This window comes from Neomonachus schauinslandi, chromosome 1 (assembly GCF_002201575.2).
Source record: "Neomonachus schauinslandi chromosome 1, ASM220157v2, whole genome shotgun sequence".
In the NCBI taxonomy this organism is placed as follows: domain Eukaryota; kingdom Metazoa; phylum Chordata; class Mammalia; order Carnivora; family Phocidae; genus Neomonachus; species Neomonachus schauinslandi.
In genome coordinates, this window is record NC_058403.1 from 199,659,049 (window position 1) to 199,685,504 (window position 26,456).

Below are 26,456 nucleotides of genomic sequence, written 5' to 3' on the forward strand. Positions count from 1 at the left end.
ATTAATGGGTCAGCTTAGAGAGGGATTTACCTCTTTCCAACTAAAAGAATATTGTATAATAATTTCCTTTAACCAGCATATTAAAGAAATTCTTAAGGCCTGATCTCCAATGGTGAACAGTTTGATCCCTGAGACAGACTAAGTATTCTGCATTTGTTAACCTCGCAACCTTACCCTATAAGGAGGCCAGGAAAGAAAAACTGTCCCCACTGAAGAGATAAAGATACTGAGGCCCAAGACAAGCTCAGAGAGCCAGTGGCTGAGTGAAGAACAGAATGTATAAAACTTGCTTCTTGTTCTGCTGTCTCAGAACTAATGACAGGCCCCCAAAACTCATCTTAGGAACAGATAGAGCCAGGCAGAACATGAGGCACAAACAACTGTGTTTATCCAACTTTCTGTACCCAACTCCAAGGGAGATGAAGTTTGGCATTTGGCATCTCACCCAGGACACCACAAGATCACAGAAAATCAGAGGGAGGCCGGTGTGATCCAAACAGCCCACAGAAAAGAGCATCATCAGAAACACAACACTGTGGTGGACTACATGATTAAGGATGCTAATACCAGTAAAAGCCAACAACGTGGCTTCTTGTAGAGCAAGCAGCGGCCTTACACAGGTCTTCTCTTAACAAAACCAGATGCAACCATAAATCAAGGTAGGAAACACAGTTTTCAACTGTTAGTTTCTTTTTTCTGTGAATGCCTCCCCCTCCCACCGTGCCATCATCTTGTTCCACTGACCCTACTCACCATGTCCATGATCAGATGTCCACAAAGAAAACACCTGTCAGCAGACTGCTGGAACCCAGAGTACTGCAGAGGAAGCAGAAAAGAAAGTTAAAGCCAGGCAGGACAGATGACCCAGCATCCACTTGCCCACAAGTCACGAGGATGACAAGGAACTTCTCAGAAAGATGTGTCACTCTATACAGGAATCTGTCGTTTCCCAGAGGACAACAACAGTTGTGTGATGAATCATGGCATATCTTCTGCCACAAAGCCATTACAAATACCAATACCACTCACCCTAACAACAGCTGCATCTGGGCATCCACAACATGCCAGGCTCTGTGTAAGAGGCTGTACATAGACAGGCTTTATTCTCTAAATCAGTGGTTCTCAAAGAGGAGTTCCCTGACATCACCTGGGAACTTGTAAGAAATGCAAATTCTTGGGCTCCACCCCAGACCTACTGAATTAGAAACGCTGGGAGGGGACCTGGTAACACGTATGTCTTCACAAGCCCATCAGGGGAGTCTGATGCAGGCTGTATTACTTAAAACAATTCTTTTTTTTTTTTTAAGATTTTATTTTATTTTATTTTTTGAGAGAGAGAGAGAGGGGGGGAGGGAGCACGAGTAGGGGGAGGAGCAGAGAGAGGGACAAGCAGACTCCTGCTGAGCAAGGAACCGGATGGAAGGGCTCGATCCCAGGACTCTGGGATCCCGACCTGAGCCAAAGGCAGATGCTTAACCGACTGAGCCACCCAGGCGCCCCTCCTTAAAACAACTCTTAAAACAAGGTATATATCATACCATTTCTCAGATGAAAACAAGGGAAACTCAGAGAGGATTAAATGACTTTCACAAGGTCACACAGCCTATAAGGGGTAAGGACAGGATTCAAATTCAAGTCTGGTTCTGGCTAAAAAGCCAATGGCTTTAGTTTCAAAGAAACTTGGTAAATATTCTCTATCTTACCGAAACACACACGCACACGCGCACACACACAGGCACAGCTGGAATCTTGAGAGAAACGGGAAACACTTTTCAGGAAAGCACACAGAAAAGATACCAGATGCTGGAAGATACTAGAAGTTTAGATATTACAAACACACATTATGGCAGGGGGGGGGAACATGTAATGAAAGGAAGGTTGGAAAAAAAGAAAAAAGGACCTTTCTGCAACCTCACGGGCAACAGTTCTCTATTTTCAGGGTGAGCCAGCCGCACCCCCACCTCAACCTCCCATGAGCCTGTGCGGCCGACCGCTTGCTGGGAGCCAAGGCGGGGCACGGACTCAGACCTGGCCAATCAGAGCCCCACGTTCCTCCAGCACCAATGATTTTGCCCACAGGTGGGCATGTGACCCAACAGAGCCAATGAGACCGGAGGGGCAGGACAGGCTCTGTGGCTCATGGGCCTTGAAGGCGAGAGGATGCGAGCCCCGGGGCGCTGCGGCCCTGTGGCCACCAGGCAGTGCCTGAGAAGCGAGCTAATGCTGCCGAGGCAGGGCCCCAAACTGAAGACAAAACGACCCCGAGGCCCCTGCTGAATGCCTTTCCTTTTTGCTTCCTCCAGTTTGGGTCTGCTTGTCTGGTACTGGCCAGCCTGGGTCACAGTGCATCAACCTCAAGCCATCTCCGGGTCCCCCGGCGACGCAGGCGCAGGTCATCTACCATTTACGGGGTGCCACTCCATGCTGGGTGCTGGGTTAGGGTCTGACGAGGTCACGGCGAAGAAGCATGTTCTCTCCTCCCTAGGCGCTTACAGTCGGGCGAGGAAGAAAGGTTTGTGGGTGCCAGCCTGCCGTCTGCTTCCTGCTCGGCCGGGGAAGCCCAGGTGTGGCGGCCCCACAGAGGAGGGGCGCTCACTGCCGGGGAGGGGGACAAGGCCGTCGGGTATCCGGGCAAAGAAAGGGTGAAGACACCCCAGCCAGGGGAAATGGCACAGGCTGAGGCCCAAAGGCTTGAGGCTGTGCAGGGGCGCAAGCAGGCGGCCGAGCGGGAGAGGCGCGAGGCAGGCTCCGGAACACGGCTTCTGCGCATGCTTTGAACCCTAGACACGTGGGGCCTGGGTGAGCTGGGTGGACACACAGCGTGGCAGCCAAGCTGGCCCAGGGAGGCCGTGGTGGCACAAGGATCAACGCTCAGCCACATTCTGGGAGAGGTGGGAAGGAGGAGGGGTCCACAGTTCTCAGGTAACAGGAGGCTTCTGCTTCAGACAAGCGGCCTGTGACGGGCTGGGGGCCAGCCCAGGGCACCGTCCAATGGCCAGGGAGATGTCAGCAGCTGGCCTGAGGGGTGCTGACAGGGCCGGAGCTCAGGCCTGGGAGTCACTGGTACGCAGACGGACTCTGGAAGCACGACAGAGGCTGGATGCCCACGGAGAGCAGCGGGGATTGGAAGGAACGAAGGCCTGAAGCCCAGTCCCGAGGTTTAAGAGGGAGGTGGGGGAGGCAGAAACGGGCAGAACACAAGAGGACAGGCCAAGTGGCCCTCAAGTCCCTTCCAAGCACAAAGCTCTGCGGTTTGTCATTTGCTTCGGGAACAAGGGCCACCCGGTGCATCTACGGAAGGAAAGTGCGGACCCCCTTCTCTGGCCGCACTCAGCTCCCCTCCGGCACCGGGGATCACGGAGAGAAGCCACACTCTTCGGCCCCACAGGCCCCTGCCCCTGACTCTGGTCAGGACTGCGGGCAGGGGAGGTTTGGGTAACAAACTCACCAGGAAGTCTTCCTCACAAAACACTTTGCCGTTGACAAAATAAAAGGCTTTTCCTCTCAGCTTCCGGCCTATGGAAAAAACACAAAGGCAGGGTGAAGAGAAGATGCTGTAGGCAGTGATAAAAGGAGAAAAGGCAGGCAAAGTGTGTGTAAACAGAAACAAGCATGCTAAAAATGCCAACTGTCACTAGGGGTGTGTGATTGGTGGCGCCTGGCAATGGGCAGGCAGAGGCCGGGAGGCCAGGCCCCTGGCGGGTGCTGTGTAGCTGGGGACACCAGCGCGGCCTTGGGAATCATCCTACGCCCACTTCTCCCGCTTCCTCTCCCCTGAGAAAGAAGCCAGCGAGACATCTGGTGAGGGGATGGCAGAGGCACCCTCGGGGGGGGGGGGGGGTACAGGGCAACAGTCTGTTGTGAAGCTGTTTCCCACAGGTGTTTGGGATGTTACCTTTGACCTGTTCTCCAGGGGACACTCGTGACAGTCTTATCAGGAAAGTCCTATAAATTGGTCAACTTTATTTTTCTTATTTTCGTGTCTCTTTTCATCTCGACTATATAGAAACTACACATTGTTGGACGGATAATGATTTTTCTTGTTTTCTCCTGATCTAAATGGGGTGAGGAAGGGTGGGGAAAAATTCAAAGCACCCCGGCTGCTTAGGTGTAACTTCAATTTCCATAAAGCTAGGACACTGACAAGAACAGCATACTTTATCAATGCCCTTGATCCCTTATGAAAAAATACAGAGGGTCGCATGTTCAAGGTTAAGCAGGAGCATCTTTGTAGGAGACCCTGGGTCCATGACCCCACAGCATTCCCAGATCTGAGAACACTTCTAGCACCAGGCACAACACATACGCAATGGACCGTGGAAGTTTCCAAAACTGAATGAATTCTGAACTCTAGTGGAATCACTAGACCCTTGGAGCCAGCGTCCACGACATGAAACCAAACTCACCAATGTCGCAAACGCTACCAGTGCTCGAGACAGAGAAACCCCCTTGATAAACATGAAGTGCCTCGCCTGGGACCCCCCCCCCCCCCCCCCCCCCCAGAGCAGCCAAAGAGCACAAGGCAACAGAGAAAAGCCTGGTGACATAGACCTGCTGGAGCTTAGAGAGGGCCTGGAAAGTATCGAGGCAGAGGAAAAGCCACCAAAAAAGGGAAAGAAGTTTAACTACAAAAGCAAAAAGCTCCAGACGGATTAAAGACCTCTGTGAAAAACAAAAGTTATCCTAAGAAAATGCGAGCAGGTGTCTTTGACTTGGGCATGGCAAAGGATTTCTCTGGTGAGATATAAAAGGCACACCTTGTAAAGGTAAAGGCTGGTCAATAGGAAATCAAAAATCCAAACTTCTGCTCAACCTAAAACAACATATACAAAGTTCAAAAGACAAAGCTGTTGAAAAGCCAAGCTGCTCTGAGCAGGGAGACAGAAAGAGCGGGTCAGGGGCCAGCAGACTGGAGGCCGTATGGAGAGAACAAGGAGAAGGAGTAGGCAGAGGCGCGGAAGGACGATGGCTCTAGGGCTGACCGTCCACGGTCCTGCCCCTGCACCCCCTCCCCAGGAAGGCCCCGCCCTTCTCCTGGCCAGCCCAGACCCTTCTTGGTGTCCTGCTTGTTGCTGCAAGACCCACGGCTGTCTCTGTGTCTCCCCAACCCTCTGATCGGTTCCTTTAGAACTTTTTAATACTCTGAATATATACTGCACTCCTTGAGGATAGAACGTGACCTCACCTCCGTCTCCTAGGAGGAAGGCTCGCCAGTGGTCTAACTGAAGAAATAAAGGGAAAGGCTGACCAGGACCAGAAGATGGCTAGAATACATATAACAAGGCAGTAGCATCCAAAACATAAAGAACACCAACCACCCATCCGACAAAGATAAAGTGAGCAAAGGGTAAGAAGCTGAGAATGCAAAGAGAAAATCTGTTAAACTCTAGGCAGTAACCACTTTAAAAGATGTTCAACCACACCAGGAATCAGGACATGCAAATTAAAACCACAAGGAGATGCTATCTCGTTCCTGGCTGGGCTAAAATCACTAAGCCTGACAGTACCGTGTCTTGGTGAAGGTGTGGGACAAGAAAGAGGAAGTCTTTCCCGCGGCTGGTAGGAGTGTCGGTTGGCATATGAGCACCCTGGGAAGAATTTGGCAAGAGCCCAGAGAGCTGAAAATCCACATGACCCACCACGTACTCCTACGGATGCCCTTTGAGAGAGGATCTCCTAACGTGCAGAAGGAGAAGCATGTACAGGTGTTCACGGAGCACTGCAAAGAAAACCTGGATACCCAGAAGCATCTTCAGTGTTCTTCAATATAGAAAAAGTTGATAAATACATTGAAGAAGAATTTGGAGTCATAGTCAATGGATGCGATACTACACAGCAGTCAAAATGCATGAACTAGATTTGTATATATCATTATTAATTGAACTGAACACACTGCTGTGCAAATAAGGAAAACTGCTCCATGATATATATGAGTTATGTGTAGTATCTACATAAGTTAAGGCATGAATGAACACATATGCACACACAAACTAGTACTGTATATTATTTATGATACTTGTATACGTGATAACACAAGAAAAACTGGGACTGGAAGGATCCATACGCTCAATCCATGACAGCAGCTGTCCTGGGGAAGGGGGAAATGGAATATGGGAAGGGGAACCAGGACGATTCCAATTTATCTGTAATATTCTACTTCCTTTAGCAGAAATACGTCAAAAGGACAACATATAAATGTCCGTGCATTCTGGGTGGCAGGTAAACAAGGGTTATTTCCTACTGTACTTTGCTGTAGTTTGAAACTATACACAAAACACACACTCATTCTATAGGTGAAATACTATAAACCAAAGGCAAATGCCAAACCAGAGAAAACATCTGCACTACAGGACAAAAAACAACTTAACCTACCCCAATATGCAAATAACTCAATTAGCAGTCTGATATAGAAAAATAGGCAGAGAGGGGCGCCTGGGGGGATCAGTCAGTTAAGCATCTATCTCCGGCTCAGGTCATGATCCCAGGGTCCTGGGACTGAGCCCCGCATCGAGCCCCATGTCCAGCTCCCTGCTCAGTGGGTAGTCCGCTTGTCCCTCTCCTTCTGCCCCTCCTTCCCCCTGCTCGTGCTCACTCTCTCTTTCAAATAAATAAATAAAATCTTAAAAAAAAGAAAAAGGGGCGCCTGGGTGGCTCAGTTGGTTAAGCAACTGCCTTCGGCTCAGGTCATGATCCTGGAGTCCCGGGATCGAGTCCCGCATCGGGCTCCCTGCTCAGCGAGGAGCCTGCTTCTCCCTCTGACCCTCCCCCCTCTCATGTACTCTCTCTCATTCTCGCTCTCTCAAATAAATAAATAAAATCTTTAAAAAAAGAAAAAGAAAAATAGGCAAAGAATGGGGAAAACAAAACAAATGATAAAGTATGAATGAGCAACAAACAGAAAAATTTTAACTTCTCTCATGATTAAAAAAATTGCAAATTAAAGTAATATACCATCCTCTGTCAGACTGGCAAAGGTTAAAAATACCACTGAGTGTTAGTAATCACACTGAAGACACTCTTCACTCTGTGAGGGATAGCAGAAATTGGAACAAGCTTATAAGAGAAAATTTGGTATCAAGTATCAATGGGATTTAGAAAATTCAGATTATTTTGACTCAAAAATTCTACTGCAAGAATTTATCCTAAGGAAATAATCAGAGTTGGACTTGTTTAAAGGATCTTCATCTCAACATTATTTAACACAGCTGAGGGGCACCTGGGTGGCTCAGTTGGTTAAGCATCAGACTCTTGAATTCGGCTCAGGTCACGATCTCAGGGTCATGAGATCGAGGCCCACATCAGGCTCCACACTCAACAGGGGGTCTGCTTGAGATTCTCTCTTTCCCTCTCCCTCTGCCCCTCCCTCTGCTTGTGTGTGCACACCCTCTCTAAATAAAATCTTTAAAAAACATTAAAAAAATTTAAAATAAAATAGCTTTAAAATGAGCATTAAGCAAATATCTAATTCCTATTAAGTAAATGACAGCATTTATACTATTATGAGGCCATTAAAAAAGATTGTTTTCAAAAACAGACTTGATGACACAGAGAGATATTTAAAATACTTTAAACGGTGGTATAAAAGCATGTTTGTGTGTGTGTAACAGACACAGAAAAACATGCTCATACACCTATATGAATACAAAATTATGTGTATGTTCATACACACCAAATGTATACCAAGTGTTAATAGTCATTATCTCTGAGTATAGAAAATGGGTGATTTTTAGTTTTTTTTCTTCCTGCAATGACTATATATTATTTCCATAGCCTGAAACAAATTATAACAGGGCGAGGGAGTGTGGAAAGAGCGATGGGGCATATGCTAGAAGGCTGCAATGCAAGTCTTTAGCTCTCCAAACCTTCTCTCCGGTCCTTCCCTCAAAGTTAGTTACACTCACTTCTGGAAGGTTCTAGAACCTTTGCAAGCATTTTCTGACTCTGAGAAACTAGGGTAACAAGAAGGAGCCCTTATAACTAAATGATTTCAGGGTTCACTAACAGAACCCACCTTTACAGCCATGGAAGTTCATTTATAATTCTCTCACTTAGTTGGAACTTTCCCCTCTATAAAAATATTCAAGAGGACTCACAAAGGAAAATGAGAACTAACTAGAATAGCCTCTCTCCACTTTTTGTCCCCATCAGGAACCTGGGTGGGAGCCTCCAGTCCCTCCCTGGGCAGCCACGGCGACAGGAAGGACACAAATAGCCCACCACGAAGGAAAACGATGCCCACACTGTCTGACCACAAGGAAAACCCCAGCCCAGGACAAAAAACAGTCCTGGGAGTGGGGCTGGCCTGTTTTGCTGCTCCCAGTTCCAAGAGGAAAGGAGGCGAGGCTGCAGGTCCCGCAGTGGCCACTGGAGAGAGCGAGGGGGCCGTCTGGAAACAGCATAGGACTTCCTAGACAGAGATAAGGCTCCTGAGCCAAGGCAGAGAACACCGAGCTCTGGTTCCAAGAATGGGGTCTGGGAAGTTCTAAGGAATCTGAGCTGGGAATTAACTTTCTGTCTTAATAGAGAGTATATTACCTCTGTTCCAGAAATCATAGAGGAGGATTATTAAACACGCCTGAGCCCCAAGTGCTCTAGTGTTCTAAGAAACACAAACAAGAGCTTTTTCACTTGTAACATCAACAAAGATTTTTTAAAGGGATCACGTTCATTTATGGCTGCCGTCCTGGCATATTTCTGCAAGCTACTGATGAGAGTGTAAAATGATAAACTCTCCCCAGAGGGGAAACTTTAAAAATGTTTATCGCTGACTCGGTGAGGCTTTCTGGGACTTAGCTTAAGGAAAGAATCAGAAATGTGAATAAATATTTACTTAGGTCCACACTGGAAGCCTTAGGAGAAATGATTACAGAAAACAGAGAGCGTCTAAATGATGAAATATTACGTGGCCATTTAAAGTACCGTTCAAACAGGTGTTTTACTGGGACTGGCGAATGCTTATACTATAGAAGGTTACTCAAAATACATTAGCCAATGAAAAATGCAAGCTGGACAACTGTACAATTCCATTTCAGTAACTTACGCACATACACACATACACACTGATATACAAAGGAGAGAAAACCCTAGAATGCTGCATGCTGAAACCGACAGTGCTTGGCACTGGTAGATGGTATTTTACCAGGAAACTGCACTGCCGATAGTGTTATTTAAACTTATTTAGTACTGTGTAGCACTGGTGGGTTGTATTAAAGGGAATTCCTCTTACTACTTCATACATTTCGATATTTGACATTTTTTCTACTATTAGGGACACCTGTACAATGGTATTAGAATTTCACTTTTTGCTTTCATACACTTATATTAAATTTTTCTAGAATTAGAGATTTAATCATTTGAAAAACAATGCTTTTGTTTTTTTAAAGATTTTTATTCATTGATTTATTCTGAGAGAGAGGGCGTGGATGAGGGCAGGGAGGAGCAGAGGGGAAGGGAGAGGGAGGAAGGGAAAGAATCTCAAGAAGACTCTGCACTGAGCATAGAGCCCCACATGGGGCTCTCCATGGGGCTCGATCCCACAACCCCGGAGACCAAGATCCAAATGGAAACCAAGAGTCAGAGGCTCAACTGACTGAGCCACCTGGGTGCCCTTAGTTTTTTGTTTTTGTTTTTTTTTTTTAAAGTAGGCTCCGTGCCCAACGTGGGGCTTGAATTCACCACCCTGAGATTAAGAGTCATATGCTCTACCGACTGAGCCAGCCAAGTGCCCCCAATACTTTAATTTTTAAAAGAAAACCCTTATGTAATAATATGAAAAGTAATAAAGCAAGATCTAAAAACTGTGTATCGCAACTATGTAAAAGAAGAAATTCAAAGAAAAAAAAGACTGGAAAAAAAAAATCTGCCCAAAAGTGATAGTGCCTCTGGTGGCCATATCTAGTATCTGCATGATTGTGGAGAGGGGGACCTTGTTTGCTAACTGTGTGCTCCTTGATTCTTTCCTACACTTCCCCAAACTTTTACTAATGCGCAGGTAGGACTTACTTTAATTGTCCTCTAAAAAACTTCCCAGCTGGCTAGACAAATCCTGTTGCTGCCGGTCCCCAGAGCTGAGAAGTCCCATGTCCAGACCCCGAAGGCCAAGGGAAGGGCTTAAAGGTTGCATAAGCTTTTCTTCTATTCCAAAATAATAATAATAATAATAATAATAATAATAATAATAATAAAGGACACCCCCATAGGGAAAGAGTGGGGCCCTAAGTGTGCTCTGAAGGACTCAAACTCCACCTTTTGCCTCAGTTTTAAAAGACCAACTAAGTTGAGAAACTAGATCCCACACCAAATTAGTTTGTATTTTATCAGTAGGAGAAAAAAATAAAACCCTAACATCTCTTGCTTGCCTTTTAGGTTTCAAGTACCGTGTTTACAACTTCCATATATTAACAAGTCTAAAAACGTTTCAGGTTGCCACACATTACCACACGTTACCGCACCATCAGCCCTCCTTTCTGGCTTTGTGCCACCCTACGCCCTTTACAGGCAAGTGCACAGATCCCTCCCTGTCACTCGCTGTAGGTTTTTGGTTTCAGCAAGTGTGGAAACCGTTCACCAAAGAATGAGGTAGAAATAAAACCCGTCATGTGTCAATATCACGGAGCAGTGCACAGATGCAAGAATTAATTATCCTTGGGAATCGCTGGAAAGGACGCCCCAGGACTGCTCCCACTTTCTGGGTTTCCTTTTCTCTTCACAAAAACATGATACTGATGGGATGAACGTCACCTCCGCTTCGTACATTCTGAGGCTCAGAGTAGTAAGTGCGCAGGACGGGAACCCAGGTTTGTCTGACCCTGAAGCGCATGCTTGTCTCACTGTGCCACGAGACCACCCGCACGATTAAATGCCTGGCAGCGCACACCTACACGTGGAATCCACTTATTCTCTTCCTACCAGGGAATGGAGAAAGGAATTTTCATTTTTTAATGTGTATTTATTTAAGTAATCCCTACACCCAGCGTGGGGCTTGAACTCACGACCCCGAGATCAAGAGCTACACGTTCTACTGACTAAACCAGCCAGGCACCCGGAGGCTTCTCGTCCTCAAAAGCAGGAAGGCAGAGGGCAAGTACTCTTGAGGCTGAATCACTCCAGATCTGGCCAATGACACAGACACCAACTAACCTAGAAATTCCTGGAATCACTTGCCACCGTCCATGCAGGTGGCAGGATCCAGAACCAGGAACAGTCCTCACTGACACACACGCTAGAGCAGCCAGCCACCACTAGGTGGCACCAACCACAGCCCGGACCAGGACAGCTTGGAGCTGCACAACCCACTGAGAGCCAGGCCGGCTAGCGGAGGAGGAGGAGGCTGGCTTGGGTCCCGTCACTCGCTAACCCTGTAACCCTTGCACCTGAGGCACTTTAACGCCCACCTACCATTACGCAAAAGCTAAATCCGTCAGGCACACTTGCCCACAGTGGCTAAGAGTTGGGATTTGAACCCAGCTCTCTGGCATGAACTCAGCACTCTTCCCACCGTGAGATACCCTCTTTGTCCCCCAAGGAGTAGCTCTCAGTCCAGGGGTGGGGGGAGGAGATGGATTTCCTGGCCTTGCCCATCAAACCTCTTCCCCACTCTTCAGAAGCACCTGGTGGGTTTGTTAAGCACAGACTGCTGAGCCCCCTCCCCCCCCCCCAACTCTGATCTAGAAGGCCTGGGAGGGGCCTGAGACCCTCCCCTCCCCAGGTGATGCTCAAGGGGCTGGTCCAGGGACCACACTAAGACAGGTGATGCCTCAGGCCAGTCTCTGAACCAGCATTTCCCCTTGCCAAGATTCGTCCTGGTCAAACAAAAGTGTGAAGATCTAGACCATCCCTGAACAATGTGCGACCAACACAACTGTGCGGGGGAAGACAGGTCGGTGCCCCATCTTTATAATTCAGTCTGAGGATCCTCCTGCTTCTGGCAGAGGAATTCCTCCCACCAGGAAACACCTAGTGATGTGCACACCAAAAATATACCAAAGAAACAGTTTTCCCAGAGCTTTAGAGTAGTCAAAGGTGCTCCTTCTTTTCCAATTGCAACAAGTTTAGAAAATACTGACTAATAAATGTACAGACTCATCAAAAGGCCACTTCCCATTGACAGTGAACAGATATTTTATATTCACCTTTGGGGGCCCCTTCTGTTGAAAAGAAAACTCTGGATGAAGCCAGTGTAGCTCGATGAAGGAAAGTGTGACCACAATCACAGATGTCACCAAGAGAGGTCGGCCAAGTAACCTGACAAATAAACATGCCATACTCACCATTCTCCTTTCCCTCCAGAAATAGGAATGACTTGTCTATTCTGGAAAAGTAATTGGCCCTGAGCTCTAAGACTTCATCACAAATTTCAGTGTCCAAAATACCTCCCTGAAAAGTAAAAAGGGAAGGTTTTCCTAGCCACAAGAGGAGTTCCCAAAAAAAGGAAGTAAAAATGAGCAACTGTTTAGATTTTGTTGTTATTGTACTGGCCCAAGAGGGTAACTTCTATCAGTGCTGTCCACTGGTTACCAGCCATCTGTGGCTATTCATATGTAAATCTAAGTTAATTAAAATTTTAAAAACGTGGGGCGCCTGGGTGTCTCAGTCAGTTAAGCATCTGCCTTTGGCTCAGGTCATGATCCCAGGGTCCTGGGATCCAGCCCCGCATTGCATTGGGCTCCCTACTCAGCAGGGAGCCTGCTTCTCCCTCTCCCGCTCCTCCTGCTTGTGCTCTCTCTAATAAATAAAATCTTTAAAAAAAAATTTTTTTAAATGGTTACAATTCAGTTCAAGTACTTGAACAAGAGCATTTCAAGTATCCGGTGGCCACTTGTGATGAAGGCAAGCTATGCACCATTTGCTTTATCACACCGAATTCTACCTCATCTACTTCTTCAAACAGCTTCTTCCAGAAAAGGCTAACTCTTAAAGTGAACCGCTAATACAAACCAACAGAAAAACCAACCAAATTGGTTCCATACAAATGAAACAATCAAGCTGGATTTCCCAGGCTGGTGCAGCCTTAGTGGGCCAAGGAACAAGGCAGAAGGTGGAAAATAGAAAAGCAACCAGGGTCAGGTCCTGGGCTTCGCCACTTCCCAGGAACGAGAGGTTGGCTGGTCACCTGACCCTGTGGGTTCCTTGGTAGAGGGTGCTGTGGAGAGGACAAAACTGGGGGTCCCAGCGGAGAGCCAAGTGTGGTGCTGGCTCATATTAAGTGTTAGCGTAAGTCACAGTTGCCAGGATCCTGTCAATGACCTTCAGTTTCCTCAGCAGAAACCTACGTGAGCTAAAAATCTCATCCGCCCCCACCTCCCATCCTCCCAAACTCTCCAGGTCACTCCTTCCTTCTCAGTTTACCTGCGATAAAGGACCAGGTTTTTGTTTTGTTTTTCATTTCCATCTGTCAGACTTATTTTCTTGGAAAATACAATAATGTGGAAAAATGAAACATACAATCCAAGCTGCAATCTACGAAACATACAATCCAAGCTGCAATCTACGAAACATACAATCCAAACTACAATCTACTCTAGTTGTTGTGTGAACGTTCCTCAATGGTCTCAATTTCCTTTCTCCTCACTGACCACCACCGTCAGGGACCACACCATGAGTAGCCCCACTCCACACTCCAGTTCTCTTCTCACTGGCTGCTCCCAAGTCTTTTTATTTGCTTACAGTTTTACAAATCCATTCTCTTTTTGTTTTCCATTCCTACTACTCCAGACCATTATCACCTGGATCGGAGAAGAGAATGCTGCACAGAGAAAGAAAGCCTGGAGAACTGCAGAGGGGCTCCTTTGAGTATTCAGCAGGGCTCAGATCAGTATGTGCCTGTGAAGAGACTAATGAAGCCCAGGGGAAAAAGTCATCCACAAGGGCCAAAAACAGTGCCTATTCCCACCAGCCAGAGGGGGAAAACTCATAATCCACAGGGTTCTGCTCAAGAAGGTCTTACCCTGGAGTGAAGAATAATTGACCCTAGACTGAGCTCTGCCCTGAAAAAATCACTATCTCCAAATAACCTACCTGCATCCCGGGACAAAGCTCAAGAAGATTTAAAGGAATACAAAGATATCCAGGACTCAACGAAGTGAATTCACAATGTCTGGCATCTAATCAAAGATTACCAGGCATGCAAAAAGGCAGGAAAAGAGGACCCATAATGAAGAAAATAGTCAATCTATGGAAATCAAGCCAGATCTGATACAAATCTTAGAATCAGAAGGAAAAGAGATACAAGTTATTGTTACTGTATTCCATATGTCCAAAACGTTAAAAGAAGATCTTTTAAAGGACCAAAATTGAACGGCTAGAGACAAAAACTAGAGTATCAAAGATGAAAAATACACTGGATGGGATTAGGAGATTGCACACTGCAGAGAAAAGATTAGTGGATTTAAAGGCATGATAATAAAAAATAATAAATAAAAAAATAAAAATTGGCCACTCAAAGGCCAAAATGAAACAGAGAGGGAAAGAACTTTAAGCATAAAAAGAACATAAGGGAGTTGTAAGGTAACGTCAGTTAGTTAAGATTTAATTTAAAGGATAATTTGTTAAATGTAACAAAGAGGTAATAAAGGGGGTAGCAAAGCCCCTGAGGGAGAAGGGAGGGGGGAAGGGTGCAGCAAAAAAAAAAAAAAGTGAAGGAATAGTGGCCAGAAACATTCCGAATTTGACAAAGGCTACAAACTCCTAAAATCTCAACAAACCCTAAGCACAGGAAACATAAAAAAGGACTCCAAGGGATATCATAATCAAATTTCTCAAAATCAATGATAGAAAACTTAAAAGCAGCCAGAGAAAAAGGACATGTTACCTACAGAGAAAAAGAGATAGAGAGAACATCAGATTTCTAACGGAAAACAATGGAACTACATCTTTAGAGAAATGAAAGAGGGGCGCCTGGGTGGCTCAGTTGGTTGGGAGACTGCCTTCGGCTCAGGTCATGATCCTGGAGTCCCTGGATCGAGTCCCGCATCGGGCTCCCTGCTCGGCAGGGAGTCTGCTTCTCCCTTTGACCCTCCCCTCTCTCATGTGCTCTCTCTCATTCTCTCTCTCTCAAATAAATAAATAAAATCTTTAAAAAAAAAAAAAAAGAAATGAAAGAAAAAACTATCCACCTAGAATTCTCTAGCTCCATAAAAATATCCTTTATTAAAAAAAAATTTATTTATTTATTTGAGAGAGAGAGAAAGCATGAGTGGGGGGGAGGAGGGGGAGAGAGAGAGAATCTCAAGCAGACTCCATGTTGAGCACAGAGCCCGATGTGGGGCTCGATCCCATGCCCCTAGAGATCATGACCTGAGCCGAAACCAAGAGTCAGATGCTTAACCCACTGCGCCACTCAGGCGCCCCCATAAAAATATCCTTTAAGCCCAAAAGTGACATAAAGATGAATTCAGACATACAAAAGCTAAAAGGATTCATCACCAGCAGATCTGCACTATAAAAAAAAAGTTGAGGAAGGCCTTTAAGCAGCAGGAAAATGGTACCAGATGAAAATCTGGATCTAAACAAAGAAATGAAGAGGACCAGAAATAGCAACTGCATGGATAAATGAGATTTTTTTCTTATTAGTTAAATCTCTTTAAAAGATAATTGACTAGAGCAATGGAAAAAAATTGAGAGACCAGAAACAAACCCTAACATTTAGGGTCAATTAATTTTCCACACATTTGCCAAGACAATCCAATGGAGAAAGAATAGTCTTTACAACAAATGGTGCTGGGAAAACTTCATATCCATGTGCAAAAGAAAGAAGTTGGACCCCTACCTCCAACTATAGAAAAACCCACTCAAAATGGACCAAAGACCTCAACTTAAGAGCTAAGACTATAACATTCAGAAGAAAATATGGGCATGAGTCTTTGTGACCTTGGGTTGGCAATGTTTTCTCTTTTTTTTTAAGATCTTATTTATTTATTTGACAGAGAGAGAGAGAGAGAGCACAAGCAGGGGGAGCGCAGGCAGAGGCAGAGGGAGAAGCAGGCTCTCCGCAGAGCAGGGAGCCCCATCTGGGGCTCCTGAGCCAAAAGCAGTCGTTTAATCAACTGAGCCACCCAGGTGCCCCTGGCAATGTTTTCCTATACAAAGCACCAAAAACACAAGAAATAAAAGAAAAAAAAATAGATAAATTAGACTGCAGGGAAGTGAAATGACCGTCATAGAAGGAGAGAAAATATTTGCAAATCATATATCGGAGACTCATAGGTAAAACATACAAAAATCTATTAAAACTCAGTAATAAAAAGATTTTAAAAACCCAATAAAAAATGGGTAAAGGATCTGAATACACATTTCTCCAAATAAGACGTGCAAATAAGCCCATAAAAGATGTTCAACATCATTAGTCATCAGGGAAATGCAAACCAAAACCACATTGAGATTCAACTTCACACCCATTAGGATGGTCAGAATCAAAAGGTCAGATAATCACGAGTGTTGGCAAGGATGTGGGATCCTGACAGCCTCACACACTGCTGGTAGGAATGTAAAATGATGTAGCCACTTGGCAAAACAGTTTCTCAAGAAGTTAAATACAGGGCGCCTGGGTGGCTCAGTTGGTTAAGCGACTGCCTTCAGCTCAGGTCATGATCCTGGAGTCCCGCGATCGAGTCCCACATCGGGCTCCCTGCTCGGCGGGGAGTCTGCTTCTCCCTCTGATCCTCTTCCCTCTCATGCTCTCTGTCTCTCATTCTCTCTCTCTCAAATAAATAAATAAATAATCTTTAAAAAAAAAAGTTAAACACAGAGGTACCGAGCAATTCTACTCTTAGATATATACACAAAGAGATGAGAACGTGTGTCCACACAAAAACATATCCTGTTGACCCTTGAACGACATGGAGGTTAGGGGTGCTGACCCCCCCATGCAGTCAGAAATCCACATATAACTTTTGACTCCCCCAAAACTTAACTACAGACAGCCTAATGTTGACCTTCTGAAAGTCTCACCAATAACGTAAACAGTCGATGAATACGTATTTTGTATGTTGTATGTATTATACACTGCACTCTAACAGCAAAGTAAGCGACAGAAAAGAATATTAAGGAAGACACATTCACAATGCTGTACTGTAAAAAATCCACATATAAGTAGACTTTGTAGTCCAAACCTGCATTGTTCAAGGATCAGCTGTACAAGAATGTTCATAGCAGGATTATTTATAAATTTTTTTTTAATTTATTTATTATTTATTTGAGAGAGAATGAGAGAGAGAGAGCACATGAGCGGGGGGAGGGTCAGAGGGAGAAGCAGACCCCCTGCTGAGCAAGGAGCCCGATATGGGACTCGATCCCGGGACTCCAGGATCATGACCTGAGCCGAAGGCAGTCGCTTAACCAACTGAGCCACCCAGGCGCCCCAGGATTATTTATAATAGCCAAAAAGTAGAAACAAGTGTCTATCAACTGACAGATGGGTAGATAAAATGTGGTATATCCAGACAATGGAATCTTATTCAGCCATAAAAAAGATCGAAGTTCTGATATGTGCTCCAACATGGATGAACCTGGAGTGCCTTACGCCAAGTGAAAGGAGCCAGTTAGAACAGACCACATATTATAGGATTCCATTTCTACGAAACCTCCAGAATAGGCAAATCTATGGGAGTAGAAAATAGATCAGTGGTTGCTTAGGGCTGGGGGAAGAGGGGCAGAATGGGGAGCGATGGCTAAAGAGTACATATGGGGAATGCCCAGCACTACCCACAAAGTACTGAAGGGCGGCAGGGGGTAAATCAAGATCAACTGAACACTATCCCCATTCTCCCAAAACTGACCATCTAGGGGGAGATGCAGACCCCTGCAACGGGCTTCAATCTAACCCCTAACTTCAAACACCACAAGACGGGTAAGAGAACAAGACGTCCGTGAGACCAGAGGGGCCAGAAGAGAGATCTTGTGGGGGGATAGCACCTCAGAGGGTGGTATTCGCCTGGGTGGAGATGAAGTGCAAGGGGGACAGGCATAGGAAGGGGCAGGTGGTGTCCCGTAGGGCCAGGGGACTCTGCGGGATGGCAGGACAGGAGACAAGCAAGGAGCTGGAACCAGTTTAAGGAATGCTTTCAATGCTAAGTGAAGGATTGGTCTGTGATGTTACGGCAACAGGCGGTCTCTGAGGCCTCTGAGCCAGGGTGCGGTTCCCCCAAAGGTGTGTCCACAGGCTGGCTGTGTGGATGGAGGTGGCAGGACAGCAAACAGGACCCAAGACGGTTGGGAGGTGTCAGCAGTGATCTTCAGAAGGAAGAGAGAGGGTCTTCCCCACTTCCCCGCATGCCGGGACCCAGCCACATGGCCACTGTAGGGGCGGCTGCTGGTGTGAAGGGGCGCCACTGTCCCCACGGCCCTGGTCACGGGGAAGCCTGTGCTCTCTGCCCCGGCGTGGCATTGGCCGGATTCCCGGGCTGCTCAGTGCCCCGGAGGTGCATCTGGTCCTTGAAAACCCAGCCACAGGATCGCCGCCCAGCCTCAGTGTCTTCTCAGAGCAGAGCCTGGGAGCCCCCGTGGTAAGGGTTCTCTCCCCCTTTTAACTCAACTAGCAGGAAGGCTGTGCTGATGTTGAGTCATCAAGTCAACAGGATCTTATGCAGCATCTGGTTTTGAAGACGGTGGAGCCACGAGGAAGCAGGCGTAGGATATGCTTCTAAATGGAACAGGCTGGGCAGCAAGGTGAGCACACATGACGACAGGGACAACGGCAGGCACCGCCCCAAGGCACAGCGGACACCTTCTGGTCTCGGTTTGGGTATTGGGTTACGGGGAGTTTTCTTCCGCTGTATCTTTTTTTTTTTTTTTCTACAGTGGGACCCTATTGCCTTTGTGATATAGGAAGTATGAAAATAGTAAACTTCACTGACCATTTCTTCTTTTTTTTTTTTTTTAAAGATTTTATTTATTTGACAGAGAGAGACAGTGAGAGAGGGAACACAAGCAGGGGGAGAGGGAGAGGGAGAAGCAGGCTTCCTGTGGAGCAGGGAGCCCGATGCGGGGCTCGATCCCAGGACTCTGGGATCATGACCTGAGCCGAAGGCAGACGCTTAACGACTGAGCCACCCAGGCGTCCCCCATTTCTTCTTAATAAGCGAACTTTGGTTTAGGAACTAGAAGCTTTCCCTGCACCATGCAATATGGTAGCCAGTAGCCACGGGTGGCTATGTACATTTAAACTTTTTTTTTTTTTAAGATTTTATTTATTTATTTGAGAGAGAGCACAAGTGGGGGCGGGGTGGGGGAGGGGGGAAGCAGGCTCCCCACTGAGCAGGGAGCCCGATGTGGGGCTTGATCCCAGGACCCCCGGATCATGACCCAAGATGGAGGCAGATGCTTAAGCGACTGAGCCACCCAGGCGGCCCTACATTTAAACGTCAATTAAGAGGAAATACAATGTTCAATTCCTCAGTCTCATTAGCCACATTTCAAGGGCTCCAAAGCCACGTGTGGCCACTGGCTACCACACCAGGTGCTGCGAGTCTGGAGTTGAGGAAACAGGGAGCTGGAGGCCAAAGGAAGGCAGAGGGGGGCAGGCGGTGAGGCAAACTGCAGGGCCACAGACACGTTCCCAGGGGGCCGTGTCAGACCCCCCCCCCGTGCTGCTCATCACGCGTGTGCACGTGGGCCTCCGCACCTGCACGGACCCTGCTTCCTGAAATCTGTGGAGCAGAGGGGGCTGCTCGTGACTGTGACTGACCTACAGTAAAGGGTGAGAACCACCAGGGTGGTGGCAACAACACACACCCGGACCCCGGCCCCCACGCACCACCCGTCAACTGCTCTGAAACTCCACTTCCTCCTGTGTAAACGAGTGTGGGGGGTTGGGAGGCAAATGAGGGGCCTCGAGAAGACAGAGCAAATACTCCACAAACAGTAGCTTGTGTTCCAGCCTGCGTCAGGGGCACAGAGGCACCGCGGGTTCCACAATGGAAACCAGGGGTACAAAGGAAATCGTCAGTGAGGGGACACGAGGGAGACAGGAAGGAGGCAGGGAAGAGAACGTAGTGCAGAAGGAAGATGAATGGGGCCAGGTGAGTCAGGGGTCTGCAGAGGGACAGACCGGTAGGGTGTGTGCATGCACGCGGACACGTGTGCGTGTATGGGCGTGTGTGCACGTGTGTGCATGAGTGCATGTGAGTGTTGTGCATGCACGAGTGTGTGTGTGTGAGTGTTGTGCATGCATATGTATGAGTGTGTGTGCATGAGTGTGTGCGTTTGTGCGTGCACGAGTGTGCGTGAGTGCATGCGTGTGAGTGTGTGCGTGTGTGTGCGCATGCACATGCACCTTTGTGTGTTTGTGTGTGTACAGACAGGAATAGATTTATCAAAAGGAATTGGCTCATGTGATTATGGAAGCTGACAAGTGCCAAGATCAGCAGAAAGCAAGCTGGAGGCCCAGGAAGAGCCGATGGTGTGGTTCCAGGCCAAAAGCAGGGAAAAAATCGATGTCCCTGCTCAAGGCAGTCAGACAGGAGGAAATTCCCTTACTGGTGGGAGGGTCAGCCTTTTTGTTCTATTCAGGCCTTCAACTGATTGGGCAAGGACCACCCACATTAGGGAGAAAAATCTGCTTTACTCGGTCTACTAATCGTTACTCTTGTCCAGAAACATCCTCACAGACACACTGAGAACAATGTGTGACCAAATGCATGGGCACCTCTGGCCCAGTCAAGCCGACACACTAAATCCACCAACCACCCCAGGACCAGAGGTGGGGACAAAAATTGAAGAGAACATTTGAGAGAACAGAACACTTAAGACAGAAAAGAAGAGATACTCTTAGCAAGAGAGCCAGAGAGACCCAAGTAGCATCTGTGATGCCAGAATGAAGTTCAGACCTTGCTCCCAAAACCCAGGATTCCGGCTCGGAGATGGGGCACCTGGTACAGTGTCTTCATGCTGATGACAGTGCAGTGCCCCCCACATCCCAGAGCACCTTCTGTCCTCAGGGTTGAGGGGACAGGGGACACACTGCATACCACCAGGTAACACCCTGGGTCTGGGATTCCTGAAGGAAGAGAATGCAGATCTCCACCCCAAGCCATGTGCGTGTGCTATTGGGCACCCGGAATGTCGATGCGGGAAGCAGGTGCAGGTCACACTGGAGCTGCCCTCGACAGTACAGTGCTCCAATATCCCAGACCCTGCCAGTGTCACAGGCATGAAGGATCTGATGCCTTCCCTCGGTCCCTTGACAGTCTCGTCCTCTGACTGGACCTACAGAGTCTGAGCTGGGAAAGCCAGTCCGGCCCCAGTGTGGGTGCCCCTTGCAGAACTGGGTCTGCTAGCGACGAACGCAAGAGACCCTCTAACCCCACGTTGAGTCAAGGTCGCCGCTCTGCCCTCTCCTGACCCACACGGCCCTTGGCCCCAGCCTGTCTATTTCTGTTGCTTCCTGACTTCTTCCTCGCCCACCGGCTTCCTTTAGGACGTGCCCATTCTTCCTTTCTCACATTCTTGACCCCCGGCTTTTTCCTTAGATACAGCTGACTCATTCAGCTTACCCGTAACTGCTGAATGCGACAAGAAACATCGGCATGACTCAATGGCTCAGAAATGCAGGCATCGAAGCCTGCAATCCTCGTCTGTGCTGTGGGTGCATCCTGCTACAGATGGGGTCCTCTCTCCCCTAATCCGAGTCCCCGGCTGCTCTCCTGGGGGCACCCGCAACCAGAAAGTCTCCGAAAACCCAGCCTTTGCCATCACACAGCCCTGGGACTAGATCCCAGGGGCAGAGCCAGCTTCCTTTCTTTGGCCCACGGTCCCTCCGAGCGGAGATAATCTAACACAGGGGCGGAAGCAAACTACACTCCCAGGAATCTGTCTGTTCCTCTGCAAAAGGAGGCTGATAATAATGCTGAACTCCCTGGAGCATCCCAGGACTTAGCGAGCTCCCGTGGGGGGAGGGCTCGGTGTGCGGTCAGCCGACAGGCAGCTGATAAATATTGTGATGACTGGTTTAAGGAAGCAGGGCGGCTGAGAGTTAAAGGAAGACCTCCCTAATGCTAGCGCCACTATTTCATAATCTGTGAGCATTTTCAAACGCGGGGGGCCGAAGTAGTATTCAAAGTCCAAAAAAAAAGGTAAACACGATCTCGGGGGCAGTATTCAGACTTCATAAGAAAAACAAAACAGAAGGGCACCCGGGTGGCTCATTCGGTTAAGCGTCTGCCTTCGGCTCAGGTCACGATCCCAGGGTCTTGGGACCAAGCCCCGCATCGGGCTCCCTGCTCTGCGGGGAGTCTGCTTCTCCCCTCCGCTCAGGCTCGCTCCCGCTCTTTCTCAAATGAATAAATAAAACCTTTAAAAAAAAAAAAAAACTCATCAGATCCCCCCCTACTTCAGAACCTACTGGATGATGTGCTATCAGTCACCAACTACCGATTTATTCAAGAACCTCTGTTCCACAATGCTGGGCTTAATGCTGGTTGTTCCCTTTACCTGAAGTAATGAAATGGTACTTTTTGAGAGTTCTAGATGCAGGCTTGTCGGTAACTCAGACAGACTTTCGCCTGACCGGGTCTAAAGGGGTGAGCTTTCACTATGAAGTCCGTTCACGATCCTTAACAGCCACCAGTGTGTGGTTTCTGGAAGGTGGGATGGGCAACAGCATCTATTCCTCATCTCACAGTGTGCTTTCCCGGAGGCGTGACGGGCTCGTCACAGCGCACCCCCCACCCTGGAGCGGGAGCACCAGCAACGGCATTGAAAGCCACCTGCTCTGGCCGTGACTTGCACATGCCAGCATGGTCTCCTGCGTGGACCCCTCCGGCCCCCCGTGGCCGCTCTCTGAGCTCAGGCCTGTATTGGCACAATTTCCATCGGCCCGGACCTGCCTGCCCCCCCTCCCAGTCCCACACCCAGGCTCTGGCCCTCGTGTTCTGGGGGCTTCAGGACAGGAGGGCATGTGAACTCTCCTATCTGATCCATCATCCCCAACTCATGCAGACAAAAAAAATCACAACAACCATGAACATGGACATGGCGACCAGGTTTCACCTGAACTCCAGGATGGGAGTTGTTCCGTCTTTGCCAAATGAACTAAATCTGACGTTTCAGACCCAAAACTGCCTCAAGCAAGGACACGGGCCTCTCCCTCACGGTCTGTTCTGGAAGATGCTGAGGAGGGCCCTTGACCCACACCCCTTCTTCCTCCTTGTTGCACCTCTCTCAGCCACAGCTGGGCACAAGCGTCTCCTCAGGCCACTTGACACGCAGCGTCAGACCCGGAGTGTGGCCGAATGCCAAGGTTGGGCCTGCCCTCTGCACTGACCCTCCTCCTGCTCCACGTTGTGCCAACGGCTTCCTGAGGGCCCCAGCTGAGGGCACTGCCACTGGGGTGGGCAGGAGCAGCCGGGGAAGGGAGACCCCCCCCCAGCACACATCTCCATGGCAACCACACACACTGGCCGCCCAAGGAGCCGCGGAGAAAGGAGAGACTTTATTAACAAACCACACAAACGCCCCCACACCGCACCCTGCATGCATCCTTCTGGGACGAGCACCAAGGAGACCGTTTGGCAGAGGGAAAAAGGATGCAGGGGAACAAAGATGTTCGGGCAGGGGGGCGGGCTCCATGTAACAACCGGCAAGCGCCACCCGAGCCACAGGCCATAAAACGGTGGCACAAAGCAGTCGATTCCTCTGTGACCGCTCAGACCACCAGTCTGGAGGCTGCGGAAGTAAGGATGAGTTCGTGGCAGGTTTCATCAGAAAGGACAGAACATCATTTATACGCCACGATCCCAGCTCTAAAAACTGCGCGTACAGGGTGCCTGGGTGGCTCAGTTGGTTGGGCGACTGCCTTCGGCTCAGGTCATGATCCTGCAGTCCCAGGATCGAGTCCCGCGTCGGGCTCCCTGCTGAGCGGGGAGTCTGCTTCTCCCTCTGACCCTCCTCCCTCTCGTGCTCTCTGTCTCTCATTCTCTCTCTCAAATAATAAATAAAATCTTAAAAAAAAAAAAATAAACCCAATTCAAAAATTGTCTATGGGGCGCCTGGGTGGCTCAGATGGTTGGGCGACTGCCTTCGGCTCAGGTCGTGATCCTGGAGTCCCTGGATCGAGTCCCGCATCGGGCTCCCTGCTCAGTGGGGAGTCTGCTTCTCCCTCTGACCCTCCCCCCTCTCATGTACTCCCTCTCTCTCATTCTCTCTCTCTCAAATAAAAATAAATAAAATCTTAAAAAAAAAAAAATAAATAAATAAATAAAATCACAACCATAAAGAGATGCCCAACTGGCTCAGTTAGAGGAGCATGCAACCCCTCAGTTAGAGCAGGGGTTATAAGTTCAAGCTCCACATTGGGTGCAGAGATTACTTAAAAATAAAAATCCTGGCGCGCCTGGGTGGCTCAGCTGGTTGGGCGACTGCCTTCGGCTCGGGTCATGATCCTGGAGTCCCGGGATCGAGTCCCGCATCGGGCTCCCTGTTCAGCAGGGAGTCTGCTTCTCCCTCTGACCCTCCTCCCTCTCGTGCTCTCTGTCTCTCATTCTCTCTCTCGCAAATAAATAAAATCTTAAAAAAAAAAAAAACAAACTGCGTGTACATTTGGGCAAAACCTGGAAGGAAAAACGTACGAGTAAAAACATCTGTGCTGGACTCACGTACTAGGACCCTGCCCCTGAACTTCCCTCTGTGGTCTGTCCTGTTGTTCCCACAGCTCAACGGAACGTTGTTGCTTCTTGCCAGGGGGCAGGGAAACGCATGGGGCCCTGGAGAACGTGCACCATCCACGGAGGCATGGGTTTGCGTGAGGACTGGAACACCCTATGGTCCTCTCAGGACACAGGGTGTGGGAGGCTGCAGGGAAGCCTCCGGAAGAGCATCTCCCACTAGCTCCCACGGCTCCCCCGGGAGCTGTCCCGGGCCAGACGGTCTCATCGGATGAGGTGGGCTCTCTGCCTCCCCCAGCACAGCACCGCACCTCGGCACTGGCTGCTGGCGTCCGTGACTCCCACCGCAGCCTTCTAGACCTTTCTGTTTCAGTGTCCTCCTTTTCGGTGTGTGGGATAAGGACCCAGGGGAGCTGGGTGCCCCTTTGGCATGTCCTAGACAGGACCCCGACATTCTGTTTCCATAAAGCAACAGTAACATCCAAGGAGTGGGTGCGTACGTATAGAAATCTATTTCTGTGGTGGTGTAAGCTGGATCATTTTCATAACGAAATGGGAAAACAGAAAACACACACACCTACACGCTCACTAACAGATACACTCACCGACCAGAAAAACGGGGCTATGCAAAGCTAATCAGATCCAGGAGCCTTGGATTCTGGTGCTGGCCCCATCGCTAGGTCTTATCTTAAGAAATTCTCTTCCCCTCTCTGGGCCCCCATTTTTTTTCTTCTGCCGACAAAGGAGGGAACGGGCCCGGCCCCAGAAGTGCTGTCTGCACGGCGACCGTGTTCACAGACACACTTGAGGACCTGCCAGACCAGGACATGGAGGGCCCAGGTGCCTCCTTCTGCTGAAGGGAGTTACAGGGCAGCAAGAAGTCAACGGAACAAAGGCACATTACTTCGAGTGCCCAACAGAAGCTGCTCAGACAACTGCCTGCATCTCCAACTGCCCCCGACAAGTGCAAAGGAAGCCATGTGTTTACCCACAACAGGAGTGGTGCAGGCCCCTTGGGGAACAGGAATGTGCAGCATGCACTTTCGAATGGAGTCTCTGTCCTCATTCCTACAGCAGCTTTTGTTCTAGGGCCTGGCCTGCCGGCACCCACGCCCCAGAGAGTGTGGCTCACAGTCTACGTGACAGCCATCGGGGCCTGCCGAATTCAAGACAAAGCCATTTCTTCCTGCTAGGAGAACAGGGAAGGCTTCCTGGAAGAGTCAGCCTTTGAGCTGGGCCCTAACGGCTGGACAGAACTTAAATGTATGAAGTGAGCGGGGAGAGCAGATTCTAGGGGGCAGTGTGATCAGAGATACAGAGGCGGAAAAGAGAGTTCAGTTTGTGACAAATTATAGGAAGCATTACGACAGAAAGCAGAACACAAGGGCTTAGATGCTAGACCAAGAAAACCCCCAACCAGCTGTGTTTTCCTTAAGTGCCTGTGTTTGTCATCATTTGAAGATAAATTCAACCCATTATGGAACTGATAGTTAGTCATGCGCTGACGGACTCACCAGTACTCCCCCACCCCTGAAAAACTTTCTTAGTTCAAGTGGCAATTGCTCGAGATGAAAACCAGCTTCTACATAATATTTTCTTTTTCCCTGGAAAACAGCAGATATTGAGAAACAGTTGCGGGAGCCAAAAAGGAAAGATAATTTCCTAGAAAGAAGAAGGATCACAACTCTTGCACAGTTAAGACTCAGACAACATGGTCAAAGATTTAACATCACTCATCAAGCTAAGGCGGGAACCAGTAAGACGGTACCACGGGGATAGTGCAAAGAACCCCAGCTGTGAAGGCACTGGAAGTGCTGAAATAAGTTCACTTTTAGTTGAAGCAAAAGCAGTCTCCCCAGG

At 48.4% G+C, this 26,456-nt stretch overlaps 1 protein-coding gene across 1 annotated transcript in view; it reads right to left on the reverse strand.

Moving 5' to 3' along the window:
- The window catches only part of LIMD1 (LIM domain containing 1), a 66,366-nt gene that overhangs the window by 8,164 nt on the left and 31,746 nt on the right, over positions 1 to 26,456 (reverse strand). Inside the window, exons 3-4 of the mRNA XM_021683064.1 lie at positions 3,449 to 3,516; positions 754 to 816 (exon numbers count right to left, since the gene is read on the reverse strand). Coding sequence (XP_021538739.1) covers positions 754 to 816; positions 3,449 to 3,516 — 131 coding nt within the window. The remainder of the gene's footprint in view (positions 1 to 753; positions 817 to 3,448; positions 3,517 to 26,456) is intronic.